We start from the raw sequence: 15,895 nt of genomic DNA on the forward strand, positions 1-15,895 counted from the left end.
CCAGCGGCGGGGCTGCCTGGAGTGAGTTATCAGCGGCCTTGGGGACGAGAAGGGAGGCTTAGAGGACGGTGTTTGTTCAGACTGGGCCCAAGCGGGTCCTAGAGGGGGAGTCCCGCGGGGCGGAGGCGGGTGTTTAAATCTGCCGCCTCTCCCGGCCTTGGGGTCCAAATCTCGGGGAGCTGAAGGGAAGGGCCGCGGGAGAAGCTTGGGGCGCCCCCTGAGAGGGAGACCACATCCTGGTGCATAAGTGTCCTTGTTTTCCCATTGAACTCGTGCACGCCTTGCTAAATCCTCTGATTTGGGGTTTCGGAAAAAACCAGGAACAGCCTTTCTCCCTCTAGATACGGAGCGATTTGGCGTGGGACCTTCAGTCTCTTGGAGCTTTCTTGTCCCCAAGACCTTTTCAAAGCGACAAACTTTGCTCAACTTTGCCTTGACTGGTCTGGTTTTTGACTCCACTTCCTAGTTACCTTTTTCTTGCTCCTTATTGTTTGTAAAGCACAGATTGAAATTCGACGGAGCAAACTGGTGAGAAGTGGAGATCTGATGGTCAAAGCAAAGTGGAAGTAAAGGCGCGGATCCGGGCAGGCTGCGATTCTCTTCCGTTGGCGTTTTAGTTAATGTTAGAAAGTGGACCTCTGAGCTCATTTCGGCGAATAGCGTTGAAAACTCCGTTGCCTCCTGTTCTTTCCCGGCTGGAGGGCGAAGGCGGGAATGGAACAGGGCGGCTGCGAATGTTCATCTCTTTTGTCAGTATTCACATTTATTGTAACTTTCCCACAGGGTCTGTGGTCACATCACCTGCCTCTCAGCTGTCACCGACCGAACTGATAGAAATGCAGAATGATCTCTTTAACAAAGAGAAAAACAGGCAGCTGTCACTAACTCCCCGAACTGAGAAGATTGAAGTGAAACACGTTGGTAAAACTGACCCTGGCACTATCTTTGTGTTGAATAAAAACGTTTCCACTCCTTATAGCTGTGCCATGCGTAAGTAATGGATCATGGTCCCATTTTGATGGTTTTAAATAAGGGGAAAAACCGGTGCAGAGGAGGCAAGATGTTGTAATTGCTCCCTGAACTGCCCAGTATCTAGCATATTACTGTGTGTTCACTGTTGACTTAGCTGTTGAGAATACTAGGGGTCGGGTAAGGTGGGTATTGTAATACACAGGTTGTCCTGGGACTTGCTTGAATCTGGCTGAGTTTAGAGTGCTGTCATAGTGGCAGACCTGAAAGTGTAACTACTCTTGTGCTTGCCTTTTTTCGAGACACTCTTGGTGTAATGGGGGTAGTCCCCATTGAGTCCCGTTAGAAGGTTTTGAGACAGAGGGACTGCCTGCCCTCAGATGATCAGCTATTTTTTTGGCCTTCTTTTCCTTTCCTGCTCTTTTATATCTAACTTAACCCTTTTATCTGCTCACTGCTTGCCTTGTGTGTGTGTTGTGTTTTTATTTGTAGTAAATGTGTGAGTGCATGGCGTGAGTGTGATTGGGGTAAAAATACTTCCTATGTTCATGTATTAAAGAAGATAATAATGCCTTGTGTGTGATCTGGTTTGGAAATGAAGGGAGCAGGGCCTCTGTATTATTTTCGATCAAAATTCTTCTGTGGTAACTTTGATAGAACTGGTAATGTTTAAATTCCGAAAGAACAAAAAGTCGATTTTTAAGTTTTGCATGCTCATTCGAATGTGACTAGCTAGCTGCATTGTTCAGGCTTTTGGAAAACTTAGTGATGATTCCATTTGAGTAATTAACGTTAGTTAAAAGCTTAAGGTGACTTACAGAGTGTGTACTCTCAGTCTTGCCTTACTTTGGCACTTGAATTAGTACTTACAGTTGCTTCCTTGTTTGGGGAGCATTTCTTGAACCTCTGCTGTAGGGTAGGTGTTAGGAATACAGAGGAGGCTAAGACAAGGCCCTTAAGCGGTTTTACACATTTCACGTGTAGAGATGGAGCCTCTGAACACGCCCAGCATAACCCCTGCCCTCAGACTTGCTTCTCTCTCATACTGTCAGTCGTTCCGTACCTGTTTTTTTTTTTCTTAATCTTTTTTTTTTTTTTTTTTTCTTTATTGACTACCTGTTATATTTCAGGCCTGGTGCTAGGCTCTAGATAAATTGAGTGAGCAAAAATAGGCATGATCCCTGTCTTAGGGAGCTTATTTAGACCCTATGGTTGGACCACTTCTGTGAATATCTTTGTACTCAAAAAACATCTAATCAGGGATGAAGTTGTATTCTGGAGTCATATAACAGACCAGAGCTGATCTGCTTATGTGTGAATTCATACTGATTACTAAAAACTGATAACTATTATATTTAACTTAAGAGTCCATGTTAGGGAAGTAAGAGATGATTTGGAAGGAAGGCCCCAAACCCCTCTAGAACAGACTTACTGTGGATGTATATTTTTATATTTTCCCTTCTAAGTTGTGTGTGCATATATCCAGATATATCCATGATGCTGCTGTCTGAATATTTAAGTGTAGCTCTTGGCAGATTATTTTATTACTTAATTAACAGATTAATTTCACGTTAGACTTAGCCTTAATGATATTTGTTTGGGTAATTTTGTTAATAATTAACAATACACTGAATGTGTTGGAAGTTATTTTTTATTAGCCACAAATATTTTTTTCCCCCTCATAAAAGACAGCTTTCCAAATCTTGCCTTTCTGTCTTTTTATTTCTTAATGTAGCACTTAAACATGGAACTTTTCACTTGGGTTTTGTTAGAGTTAAATCTTCAATCTGTTCTAAATTCCTAGATTTAAGTGAATGGTACTGCAGGAAGTCTATTCTGGCTCTTGTGGACGGACAGCCTTGGGACATGTATAAACCTTTGACCAAGTCCTGTGAAATTAAATTTCTAACTTTCAAAGATGATGATCCAGGAGAAGTCAATAAGGTATTTCTGCCTCTGCATTCTTTTTTCCTCTTCCCCCCAGTTTTTCTTCCCCCTTTTATTAAAATCTGTTTACTTTGGAGTGTGCTTGTGCTGTGCTATGTTGCTTCAGTTCTGTCCGACTCTTTGTGACCCCATGGACTGTAGCCCACCAGACTCCTCTGTCCACAGGATTTTCCAAGCAAGTGTAGTGGAATGGGTTGCCATGCCCTTCTCCAGGGCATCTTCCTGACCCAGGGATCAAACCCAAATATCTTGCCTTGCTGGCGGATTCTTTACTGCTAAACCACTGGGGAAGCCCCTGTGGAGTGATACAAATATGGCCAAAGTCAAATGTTGTACTGTACTAATCAGGGTTTTAATTGGTAGATAAGACATTTTCATAGTTCAAAAATCCTCAGTGGCATTCATGTCTGTATTTTGGTTTGAGAAAACTATATGATGTGTCTTTCACATTAATATCTTTGTTCAGCTTACCTTTATTAATCACCCTGTATATTGTAGTAATTTCTTTCTTGCCTTTGACCATCTGTTCTATATTATTTCAATAACTTTTTAACTTCTCTCCCTCCCTCCCTTTTTTATCTGAAAGTCTTCCTTAATAGTCTTGCAAAAATTTTGTTGGATGATGTGACTAATCCCTAAAGTACTTGCCTACATGATAACCTTTCATGTAACTTTCCTGGCCTTGCATGGACCCTTCTCTGACCCCCACCTGCTCTTTGAACTTTAGTTTTCACAGCATCTTTCCACTTCCTCTCTGCTCCAGCCACACTGGAGGACTTGGTCAATAATGGTTTCTGCTCTGTTGTCCTCCTTGCTTTGAGTATTCTCTTTCCTCCCTGTTAAAATCCTGTTTATCTTTTATAGTTAAGTTGAAATGTAATCTGCTCTGTGGAACCTTCTCAGTGTCTTCTTGTCAGATGAATCCCTCTTCTGGGTCTCAAAACATTTGTGTAGTGTCTCTCGACACAATATTTTGATTTTCCCTTGTAATATGAGCTGTTGAATGCTTTGGATTCTTGGCTCTGTAAAGACAGGGATCATGACCCTTATTGGATCTTGTCCTTGACTTACCTACAGTAGGTGTTTAATAAGTATTTGTTGAAATGAAATTTAAAGAAGGAAATGATAAACATGATAATTAAAGTAGCTAACATCAAACATTTATTGTCTGTCAGACCCTGTTTTAGGTGATTCACAGGTATTAACTCATTTAATCCTCATTTTAAAAAAAAATCCCATAAAATGTACTGTTATCCCCATTTTACAGATAAATAAACTGAGGCAAAGAGAGATGCAATAGGTTGACCAAGGTTACCAGTTTAGGAAGTGGCTGAGCCTGGATTTGAACCTAGGCATTGATTCTGAATTCCTCAGACATTAGAAACAATAAACTCAGGTAGATGAAAAAGTGCATCTTGTTGGCCTTCAAGGCCTGAATTTGTGTCTGTTTTAGTGTATCTCTGTGATTGTGTAGAGCACATTCTGGAGTCTGTGAGCCCACTCTGGTCCTCAGGTGGGAAGAGCTTAGGAAAGTCACGTGCCCGCTTATAGTAGTGCCAGTGCAGAGCTTCAGACGGGCAGGTGGGCTGCAGTACTGGTGTTTCTCTTTCTGACTCTGTGATGGTTATTTTGAAGAAACAGTAAATCTTAGTATTTATTATGTTTGTGTATATTTTATTTTTCTAGGCTTATTGGCGTTCTTGTGCCATGATAATGGGCTGTGTGATAGAGAGGGCATTCAAAGAGGAATATGTGGTCCATTTGGTCAGAGCCCCAGAAGTTCCAGGTGATGTATACATAGAAGCAAATAAACATACAGGTCTACTTTGTGTATCTGAATATTTTGGTATGTATGTTTGATGTCGTATAGAAAGTGATGCTTAGTCGTGTCTGACTCTTTGTGACCCCATGGATTGTAGCCCATGGAATTTTTCAGGCAAGAGTACTGGAGTGGGTTGCCGTTTCCTTTCCCAGGGGATCTTCCTGACCCAGGGGTCAAACCTGGGTCTCCTGCATTGCAGGCAGAGGCTTTTACCTCTGAGCCATCAGGGGAGCCACCAGGGAAGCCCGTTTTATAGAACTTACTTCTCATTTAATCTGGGATTCCCTGGTGGCTCAGATGATAATCCTCCTGCAATGCAGGAGACCCAGGTTTGATTCCTGGGTCGGGAAGATCCTCTGGAGAAGGAAATGGCAACCTACTCCAGTATTCTTGCCTGGAGAATTCCACGGACAGAGGAGCCTGGTTGGCCACATTTCATAGGGTCACAGAGTCGGACATGATTGAGCAACTGACACTTTGATTTTTTCTAATTTAATCTAATGTAAATTACCATCATACATACATTCCATTCATTATGGGTAACAGAATTCATCTTATTGTTGTCATATTCCATTTAATTATTAGAAGTCAATTATTAACAGAACTAGAGGAGATTGTTTCTCTTGAATATGCATTTCATGGTACTATACTGTGTCAATATTTATTTATTATCATTTAAAGTATTTATTTCCGAACAATGTGTGGAGGAGGAGATGTGAGTATAAATAGACTTCTAAAACTCTGTTTAGGTGGCACCATTTCACCAGGAATGGCCCTCACACTGGAGAGGAACACCATTTTTGAAAGGTGGAAGAGTTCATATTCTTTCTAAAACCAGGATTTTACAACAGTATATGTAGTAGGATCACATTTGTATTTTTCTTTAAAGGTAGAAGTTTATATGCTAAGAAGTATTTGATTTGGCAATAAATGATTCTAAGAAAAACAAAACAACAAAAAACTAATCTTTATTAGAAGATACTAAAAAATTAAACATTTCATGTCCATGTAGTTATTCACCTACTTGTTAAATATTTTATTCTTTAGGAATTTTTATGTCTAGTAACTGTTTTGGTCATCAGAGAAATCTCTGTGGTGATAATATACCTGAAGAAAATGTGAATGGTTAAAAAATCCTGGTGATGTTGGGTTAACAAACAGGTGCGATAATTCGATGTCAGAGTTGGTAGAGGTCTAACAGGCAGCTGGAGTAATGGTAACAGTTTTATAATTTGTAGTGTTGGGAGAGATTGTTCACTCTTCACTTTAGGGTCTAAATATTCATTTGTGTTAAGTTAGTAACTTCATACTGTAACAGATTTAACTTTGCTTTTTTATTTTGGTTGGATTTACAGTAATCGCTGGAGCCTTCTGCTATGATGTTGTTTTGGATAAGAGACTTGATGAGTGGATGCCAACAAAAGTAAGCCTGCTCTCTTTAGAGTATTAGAGTCTGTGCCTTTCTTTGTTAGAATGATTCCTGTGTTAGTATTGTTGAATGATACTCCGTGTTGAGAATATTTAAAAGAATCAGTCATTCAGTCTTTTTTTTTTTTTAGTGTATTTAAGACAGAGCTATATGGTTGAGGGTATTCACCGCAGTGTGGTGCCCAGAATATAAAACACAGAAGCTTAACTATCTTGGATCCCCAGAGCACACTTTGAAAATCACTACCCTAAACCGGTTAAAGCCTATTGCATGCCGAGTCCTTCCAATAAACAAGGATTACATTGAGAGTGGTGGTGGTGGTTGGGGAGGGGGTGTGAATTAAAAAACATCAGACTTTGAGAAAGCTAACCCAAAAAGCAGCAGACTACACAGCAACAGACTAGCCTGTCCTGGAATAGTCTGCCTTCTTAATGAGGGCAACAATGCCTTGTTGCTCTGGGACTCGGGTACCAGCAGGAGCCTGGCTAACAAAAGTGGATCTGCGTCAGATGCTGGCGGTGCCGATGGCTTTTGAAAGTTAAACCCAGTGACTTAGTTATGACTGGGGAGAATGGACAGATGCCTAATTAAGCAAGACTGTATGTCCTACATTGGGAGTTTGGAAGTCAGAAAACGGGAGGCAGTGTAGTGTACCACTTTATCAATTTCACTATGTCAATTTTTTTCACACTTTAATATCTCTGAAACAAATATGTCTTTTGTTTGTTTCTATAACGTTTCTTAAACTTTTTTAGTTGAAGAAAATTATAGATACCTGTGGAGTTGCCTGGTAGCTCAGCTGGTAAAGGCAAAGCAATGCAGGAGACCCTGGTTCAATTTCTTGGTGGGAAAGTTCCCCTGGAGAAGGGATAGGCTACCCATGCTGGTGTTCTTGGGCTTCCCCGGGCGCTCAGACAGTAAAGAATCCGCCTGCAATGTGGGACACTAGATTCGATCCCTGGGTTGGAAGGATCCCCTGGAGCAGGGCCTGGCAACCCACTCCAGTATTCTTGCCTGGAGAATCCCCGTGGACAGAGGAGCCTGGTGGGCTACAGTCCATGGAGTCACAAGGAGTCGGACACGACTGAGCGACTAAGCACAGCAGCAGTGGAGTTGTAGGCAATAATATATGGAGGTTCCATGTTCCCTTTACTCTCTCTTCCCCAGTCTGTCATCTTGTAGACCACAATACCATGTGACCACAACCAGGATATTGGCACCGATAGAGCCAAGACACAGAACATTTCTGTCACTGCCAGAATTTCTCTTTAGTCTCTGTCCTCCCCATCCTTAAACTGTGGCAACCACTTATCTGTTCTCTGTTTGTATAATCTTATCAATTCAAGAATGTTATGTAAATGAAGTTCAGTATGTAACATTGGGGGATTGACTTTTTTCACTCTGTAATTCTCTGGAGCAAATGTGACTTAACAGTAGATAGCATCTTATGATTATCACTGGTAATGTCTTTTCTCAGTGGTGCATCTTACATTTAGTGAAATAGTTTCTAAAAGCAAGAATTTCAGAGTTGCTGACTCCAAGTGTTGGCTTTAAAAGTTATTTCTTAAATAATCTTGCCCTTATTGCTTAATATCAGAAGGGAGAGAGGAGGGAAACGGGAAGGAAGAAAGAGAGAGGGAAGAAAGGTGCTGGGAGAGAGGGGAGAGGGTCAGGGAAGGGTAAGAACGGTTTCTTCTTCATCTGTGGACTCGTGTCAGTATATTTCTTTTTTCCAAGTCTGTCAAGATTCTTCCTTAACTGAAGTTAAGTAAAAACTAAGGCGGTCAAAATTTAACTCTCATTGTCTGTGAAACTTGCTGCTACTTTTTTCCTTTTTTTTCCAAGATAAAATGTTAAAAAAGAAATGTACTAGTTCATCGGAGGCACTGTGGGGTTTGGCGGAAGGCTTTGAGAAAGTGGGGGAGAGTTACATTCAAGTAACAGCTGTATTAAACCATGAATGTGTATTTGCAGGAAATTATCTCTTTAAGAATGAGAAGAGTCATTTCATTCAAAACAGTCTAATAGGAGGTTTATGGAAAGAATTTTATTACAAAAATTATTTGCGTAATAGTGCTTGATCTTTTATTAGTAATGATTTATAGTGTGAAAACTCAATTATAGTTTTTATTAAAAATCTCATAAACATTGTTAATGTGTGTTATTAATCATTTCGATTGTATTAAATAGACATTTACATTAAACAAGTTTCTAGCATTGAATTTTATGCTATGTTTTGGACATGGCCAGTGATGACATTTACTACTGAAACTTTCTGAATCACATAAACAATGTTTTTCCTCATGGATTTAATTAAAGAACTTAGTTTTACTCAGAGTGTAAACAAATTTTTGTATCTTACTATTTACTTATTAGCATTTCTACTTCTTGCACCATTACTTTAATAAACATTGACGAGGCTATATAAATGAAATGTTCATTAAAATTTCTTTGTAGAATTATCCTTAATAATTATTTCTAATACAGGCTGATATTTAGTTACAAGTTAATTATAAGTTTTATAGTTTGTAGAGTTGGGAGAAATTGCTAATCATACATCGCATGGTTCAAGTATTCAGTTGTTGCAAATTAACGCTTCCTTTCCTAGCCGGTTGGCTTTTGCTTTTTGTTGTAGTTGGATCTATAATATTAAGCATGCAGTTTTACCTGCCTCTAGAGAAATGTTTTTAAGTAAATTGTTACAAAAGATTAGTACTTTTCTTTCATTAATACTTTCTGTTCTCCATTTTTAAGGAGAACCTGCGTTCTTTCACAAAAGACGCTCGTGCTTTAATTTATAAAGATCTTCCATTTGAAACACTGGAAGTTGAAGCAAAAGTGGCATTAGAAATATTTCAGCACAATAAGTAAGTGTTGGCTTCCTCTAAAACAAAATTTAACCTCTCAAAGTTGTATATAATGAAGAAAATTCAGCTCTTTAAGAACTTTGATATTTGATGTACATAGGACACCTTTTACTTTTTAGCTTTTACATTTGTTCAGCTTATTATTTCCCTGAGAAGAAGTGACCCCCTCCCCAGCTTCTGATTCTTTTCTTCCTTTGTTCTACTGTCTTTTTTTTTTTTCTTTGCCAGTTCTTCTCTTTATGTTACCATCGCGGTGTGTTCCCCTTGTTTCCTTTCATTGTGAAGGGGGTAGCCTGTGTTACACTGTATTATTTTGAATTTAAACTTAAATTTATTTAAGCTGTATTGCATTTGGCAACCTTTCCTTCCCATCTTTCCACTTGTCAAATGAAAAGGGTAAGACAGCGAATGCCAGCTGTTGAGAAGCGGCTAACAGCTGAAGGAGAACGTTCACATGGCCAGATCTTAGTCTTCCCTGTGGGAATTATTCATTTGATGGATTTTCTTTGCCAACATTTTTAATTGTGCCTGGCTTCTCAATTCCCTTTCTCACTCAGAAAACCTCCAATTTGTCTTCTACTAATTATGAGAACATAAACTAAATTGTAGTATTAATCTTAACTAGAATCCGTTAGAAAGGGACATCTCAGAATTTTTTCACTTAGACATGTCGGTGGTTGATGTTGTCATTTACTAAGCTAGGGGATTCAGGAATGAGTTTGGTGAGAAAACGTGGTACGTTTTGTTCAGTTTGAGTATTTGGGGATGTAAGATGCTTGTCGAACACCCTGGTGAAGTCCAGGTGTTTTGCTTATACAGTTCAGGGCTCAGGAGCAGTATGTGGATGAGAAGCAGAGGTGTAGAAGAGAAAAGCACAGAGTGGCAGTTACAGCTGTGCACACCAGGGGACCAGCCCAGAGAGGACGCTTTGAGTGAAGAGAGCTGAGGGACAGAACTTGCAGGGCAGGGAGAGAAGGGTGACCTGAGAGTCACAGTACCAAGAGAAGCCTTCAGAAGTGGAGGTGAGCAGTGGAAATGAGGACCTAGCCTGGCACCAAGGAGGCACCTGTGGGTACTGGGAGAACGCTATGGTGGAGTTGTGAGGCTGTGGCCAGACCGAAAGAGGTGAGATGTGAAAGGGAGGTGGGAGGGGGAGGCGCCTAGTCTAACCCTCCCTTTCAAGCACTTTGGCTGAAGAGGAAGAGAGAGGGAAGTGGCTTTAAACACCTTTTTGTACATTTAGAATTAAAACTTTCTTTTTTTTTGCTGCTCTTTAGGTACAAAGTAGATTTCATAGAAGAGAAGGCATCTCAGAACCCTGAGAGAATAGTCAAGCTACACAGGTAAATAAAGATTAAAAAATTGACATCTATGCTAATTGAATGGAAGGTTTAGTTTTATTGTTACCTGACTAGTATAGTTTGTACCTTTATTTGTTGTTCTTTTATCTTATTTTCTGTTGCTTTGTTTAGTTTTTTGATATGGTGGTGATTGGAAGCTCTGTTATCTTCAGGAAGGGTTGCGGTTTCTGTTCCTCATTTTGTTGTTTTTTACTTTTATATTTGTATTTTACGAGTTGGAAAGCATTGTTAAAAAATGTAATTTTTAGAGTTAATTTTGAAAATGGGTGAAATATTCTTTATTATTGATCATAAATTGATCATGAATTGATCATAATTCATATGAAGTCTATATTCATATGTGTATATAGAAATGTGATTACTGACTAGTTACTACTTGTGTTACATGTAAGGAAGTCATATCACAGTGTGCTTTCTGATGCACAGATGAGAGAGGTAAGACAGGGCATTAGCAAAAATGGCTTCTTGGTCTGTATCTGTTTTTTCAACTTAATGTTTTCTTGACTCAGACTCAACTTTTTTCCTCTAGGAAGTTGCTCTTAGGGCACTACCTGGCCTACATACTAAAACTCAAAATTCTGTTGCATTAGTTGTTACAAGGTTATAGGTTATCAGATTTAGACATTGGATCCATTTGATGGCATAATATGTTCAGTGATCTTAAAAATCTTCAAAATTGTAGGAAGAAAAAGTTTCACCAATTTTAATTTTCAAAATTTTAGTCGCTTCACTTGAGATGGCTGTGTCATGGTTTACTCCAAACCAAATTGATCCATAGGCTTTGTTCTTGATCAGGGATGTAGCAGCAAATAGAATGGATAAACTTTTTTTTTTTTTTTTCAAACTATTGTAAGTGATGTGATTTTATGATCTAATTTGTTTATTTTTAAAATCAAATCAGATTTGGTGACTTCATTGATGTGAGTGAGGGCCCTCTTATTCCAAGAACAAGTATTTGTTTCCAGTATGAAGTGTCAGCGGTTCACAATCTTCAAGCCACCCAGTCGAGTCTTGTACGAAGATTCCAGGGTCTCTCTCTACCTGTGCACTTAAGAGTAAGTAAAGCCAAAAATTTCAGGTTATTCAGTTTGGTTGTGAGTGTGATTCCAGTCTTGATTTTTATACCAATTGGAAGGACATGTATTTTAATTTTCATTAAATTGTGTAACACTAATATTTTGTCAGCTTGGGTTTATGATTAAAAAGAATTTTAGCCAGGATGTAAACAGATAATTTACGAAAGAAATATTAGTTGAAAAAATTAACTCAAATTGAGATAGTATTTTTAATATTTTAAATTTATTTAGAAGAGGGTGCAGTGGGGAGCAGTGGGGCACGTATTGATGGGACCTTCTGGAGTGCCCTGTAGCCTTATATTTGGCCTATTCTCCCTAATTTTGAGGATCTGTGTCACCCCCTTCTCCTCCTGCCCTCAGTCTTTCCCAGCATCAGGGTCTTGGGGTACATAGTATATCTTTTCATTTATTTAAATCTTCCTTCATCAGCATTTTGTAATTTTTACCATACGTGTCCTTTATGTGTTTGATTTTTTTTTTCCACATGCCTTCCTTTCCTAGCTCTCTCCATTTCAGTAAATGAACTGTCAGCTACCTGGCTGTTTGAGGTAACCCTTGGTTCTCTGGTTCCCTCACAGCCAGGCCCCCTCCCATCCATCAGGAAGTTGACTCTTTAAAACATATCGTGAGTGCATCCACTGCCAGCAGCGCATCTACTACTGCTCCCCACATCCTGTCCCTCTTTCTCCCCATTCTCCTCCTTTGCTTTTCATTCTTGCCTCCAAAGCATATTCTCTAATGAGTAGCCAGAGTGATCCTTTTAATATACACATCAGATCATGTAATTCCTATGCCCCAAACTTTGCAGTGGCTTCTCATGAACAAATGCCGACCCTTCGCCCTGTCTCACAGAGCCCTACATTGTGCGATTCCTGCTTTCTCTGACTTCATCTCATACCACTTTCTCCAGCACACATTATATTCCACTCAAACCGTAAAGTCTCTCACTGTAGCTCATTCTGCCTGAGCCAGGTATGGTTTTCCCTTTAAATATACCACTCTTTGCTCTTTTTTCCAGAAGGGTTTACGTGTACGTATTTAGTAATTTTACCTTTTATCATAGATTTTACCAGCTCATCCAGTTTGAAATAGTCCCTGACCCACCCACATCCCTCAGTATCACCTTCAGCTGATTTTGTAAACACTGATGTGGTCATTTTGCACTTTGCAGTTTTCATTCATGCATTCTGAAAATTCTCTGCTGCATATGATTGTTAGTTTATATATTAAAGGAAATTGGTTCTATAACATTACTGTTCCCTTTGTCAGTTTTTACTTGTTCTGTAGAGTAATCTGCTAAATCTTCCAGGTCTGCTCTTCTGATGTGAGATGTCGCAATTGATTCTTTGTGTGTGTGTGTTAAATTTTTATTAGAGTGTAGCTGATTTACAGTGTCATGTTAGTTTCTGCTGTAGAGCAAAGTGTATCAGTTATACATACACACATATCCATTCCTTTAAAGATCCTTTTCCCATACAATAGAGTTCATTATGGAGAACTGAGAAGAATTCGTAATGAACCTTTCCTTGTAATTACTTATGATTTGAACAATGACCAGTAGCATGTTGAAATTGGCTATTTAAGGAAGGAATTAGGGGTTAGTGGGAGAGACTTTTGCTTCCCATTAGAAGGAGTGCTTTCTATGGTGGTGCTGATTAAGAAGGACAAAGAGTGGCATGCTCAGTCCTAAGTCTCCTTTTCTTAGATGCTAAGCAGAGCAGTCCTGTATAGCGTGCGCCTTTTTCCCTACTCAGACTCACTTTTGTGACCTCGTAGCCTCAGTAGTAGTGCCTAACTTTCCATGTATTTGTTTTCTGTATTTGTTTTGTTTAAACCTATATAAAGACTCAGCCTCTTTGATTTTAACTTTGCTGCTTTATTTAATTCATAGTAAATCTTTTCTTTTCAAGGCACATTTTACGATATGGAATAAATTATTGGAAAGGTCTCGGAAAATGGTAAGTGTTTTTGATAGCATGTGAGTACATTTCTATGAAGAAATTTTCCTTGAAATTAAGCAACCACCACCACTACAACAACAAAATAATAAAGAAAAAGAAAAGGAAAGAAATTGGTTGTCTCATTAGCTAAAGCAGTATTGTGGTTGTTGACCTCGTTAGTATTTTGGCAAAAGAAAAGTTGTTATTTGGCAATTCTGTTTTTATTTGCTAATAATATGACAGTGATACTGTAGGAACTTGAAGAAAAATAAAACTTACTGTTGTATAGCAATAACAATTCTTTATGGCTGTAATGGTGTTAATTAAATCTGTGCTATATTTTCTTGTGAACTTAGTGAATATTTAAGATTTTCCAGGTATGTTTTAAAGCTGCCTTGACAGTAGACACTTTAATATATAAATGTCCTGAAAAACCATTACCCAGTTAAATATTTATTATTTTGCATGATGATGTGTACAGCTAGCCTTTAGTAATGACCTTACAGGTAGAGTTTGCTATTTAGGCACTTAGCCGTAATGTTCTTGTGCACAGATGTAATTTTCTTTTTCTCATGAGAAGAAAGTGTTTTTGAATAGATGGAATAACTTTGTCTCTTTGGTTGGTAACAATGACCATTTTAGATTAAGATACTAGAGAAGAAATAAATATATAAGAAATGTAGGAAGTAGTAGAGATAGTAGCCTGGAGTGTCTAGTGGAAATCAGTGAGTAGCTGTTTTTACAATATTTATTTTGGTTCACTTTCCTCTTCCACTGTTTATTTTGCTTGTACAAAGGGAGTAGCTTAAACATATGGTTCATTGATTTAACTACATAGCCTTGTTATATGCCAGGGACTGTAGGTGCAGTAATGAACAAGATCTACTTGCTTTCCTCAAGGAAGTTACTTGAACAGCATAACTAGTCCTGCAAAGCTGCTAAGTCGCCTCAGTCGTGTCTGACCTTGCGACCCCATGGACGGCAGCCCACCAGGCTCCCCCGTCCCTGAGATTCTCCAGGCAAGAACACTGGAGTCGGTTGCCATTTCCTTCTCCAATAACTAGTCCTATAAGCAGACAATTCAGGTATACATGTGGGGCTCTGGCATAAAGAAAAGGACCCAAGCCAAACCACTGGTTGGTTAAGGAGCGTTCCCAATCATTATTTCTTAAACTGGTTTTAAAGGGTGAATGGAAGTGGGCCAGGCAGATGATTTGCTTGCAGATGGGTTTATCCCAGCAGAAGCTGCTTGTCTAAGAGGCTGGTGGAATCGAATGCATGGTGAATGTGAGAGGAATCCGAATGCACACTCACGTGTGGGATGGGTGATGAGTCTGTTGGAAATAGAATATGAGGGGTTTGTCTTCTGTGATGTGGAATTTGCATGCCCCTCCATAAGATGATTGGAGGTAACTGGAGAATTTGAGTAAGGAAGTGACCTATTGATAAACTCTTCCTGTTTACAAACTCATTCTGGGGCCAGCATGGAAGATAACTGTGACTTAAGTCAGCAGCCCTCTCAGGGGTAGCAGATAGGTAACAAGACCCTGAAGTTCAAGCAGGGCAGTGAGAATGGCTGTGAGAGTTATGTAGGTGGAATTAATAGGACTGTTGATCACGTATGCAGGTGAGAAATACGGATTCTCTCATGCCTGGCTCAGGTGTCTGAGTGGAGCCCTTCACTGAGATAGATGACACAGGAAGTAGAGCAGGTTGTAAGGTTATGAGGAATGCTGTTTAGCTCTGTTTCCTGAGTGACATATAACAAATATTAATATACAGATATCTATTCTACTAAACCTGTAGTATACTGTGTTCAAAATAGAATTACTGATTTTTTTCAACAAAATTGATTGATTTAAAATACTTTGTTGATTTCATTTTATAGATGAAAAATACAATGACAAACTTGAGAAGCCTAGATACATGCCTCAGATTATATTTTTAGTGGAATTGTACTTTACTTGATAATTTATATTGGGAGCTTGGTTGTGTAACTTTTCTTCTCTTTCTACTTAACTTTCTATAATAATTACTATTGAAAAAGAAAGGCAAAGGATTATTGAAAAACAAAGACTGCAGTAATTTTAAACGGCGAGTGAAGGGTAAAAGTGTTTATTAGAAAAATAAAGCTATTTATGTTTTTACAGGTAACTGAAGATCAAACTAAGCCTACAGAGAAGAGTGCATCTACCTAGTAACTTCCTCAAATTTAAATATGTATAGTAAATTAAAATAAAACTTTTCTATGTAGTGTTTGTGCATGCTTATAAAATGAACTGTCTTTTTTTCCCTGAGGTTTATACTGGTTTACTGTCTCCTTTCTCTGAAGGGTAAAACAATAAGAATTTTACATAGAAACAAGCCTGCCCCTTCTATCTGGATGCAACATTTTGGCATGTTTTCCACTTGCAGGGCTTTTTTGTACATATATAAACATCTATGTTGTTGTTTAGTTGTTAAGTCGTAACCGATTCTTCTGGC

The 15,895-nt window shown here is 38.8% G+C and overlaps 1 protein-coding gene across 1 annotated transcript in view; it reads left to right on the plus strand.

Annotated features, from left to right (window-relative positions):
• The window catches only part of MRPL39 (mitochondrial ribosomal protein L39), a 15,876-nt gene extending 190 nt beyond the window's left edge, over positions 1-15,686 (plus strand). The window contains exons 2-11 of the mRNA XM_010838467.1: positions 1-21; positions 784-990; positions 2,774-2,913; positions 4,603-4,702; positions 6,094-6,161; positions 8,922-9,034; positions 10,312-10,377; positions 11,297-11,450; positions 13,382-13,429; positions 15,562-15,686. Coding sequence (XP_010836769.1) covers positions 1-21; positions 784-990; positions 2,774-2,913; positions 4,603-4,702; positions 6,094-6,161; positions 8,922-9,034; positions 10,312-10,377; positions 11,297-11,450; positions 13,382-13,429; positions 15,562-15,609 — 965 coding nt within the window. The 3' untranslated portion in view covers positions 15,610-15,686. The remainder of the gene's footprint in view (positions 22-783; positions 991-2,773; positions 2,914-4,602; positions 4,703-6,093; positions 6,162-8,921; positions 9,035-10,311; positions 10,378-11,296; positions 11,451-13,381; positions 13,430-15,561) is intronic.
• Positions 15,687-15,895: the final 209 nt, after the last annotated feature.

Source organism: Bison bison, unplaced genomic scaffold, assembly GCF_000754665.1.
Source record: "Bison bison bison isolate TAMUID 2011002044 unplaced genomic scaffold, Bison_UMD1.0 scf7180017864094, whole genome shotgun sequence".
In the NCBI taxonomy this organism is placed as follows: domain Eukaryota; kingdom Metazoa; phylum Chordata; class Mammalia; order Artiodactyla; family Bovidae; genus Bison; species Bison bison.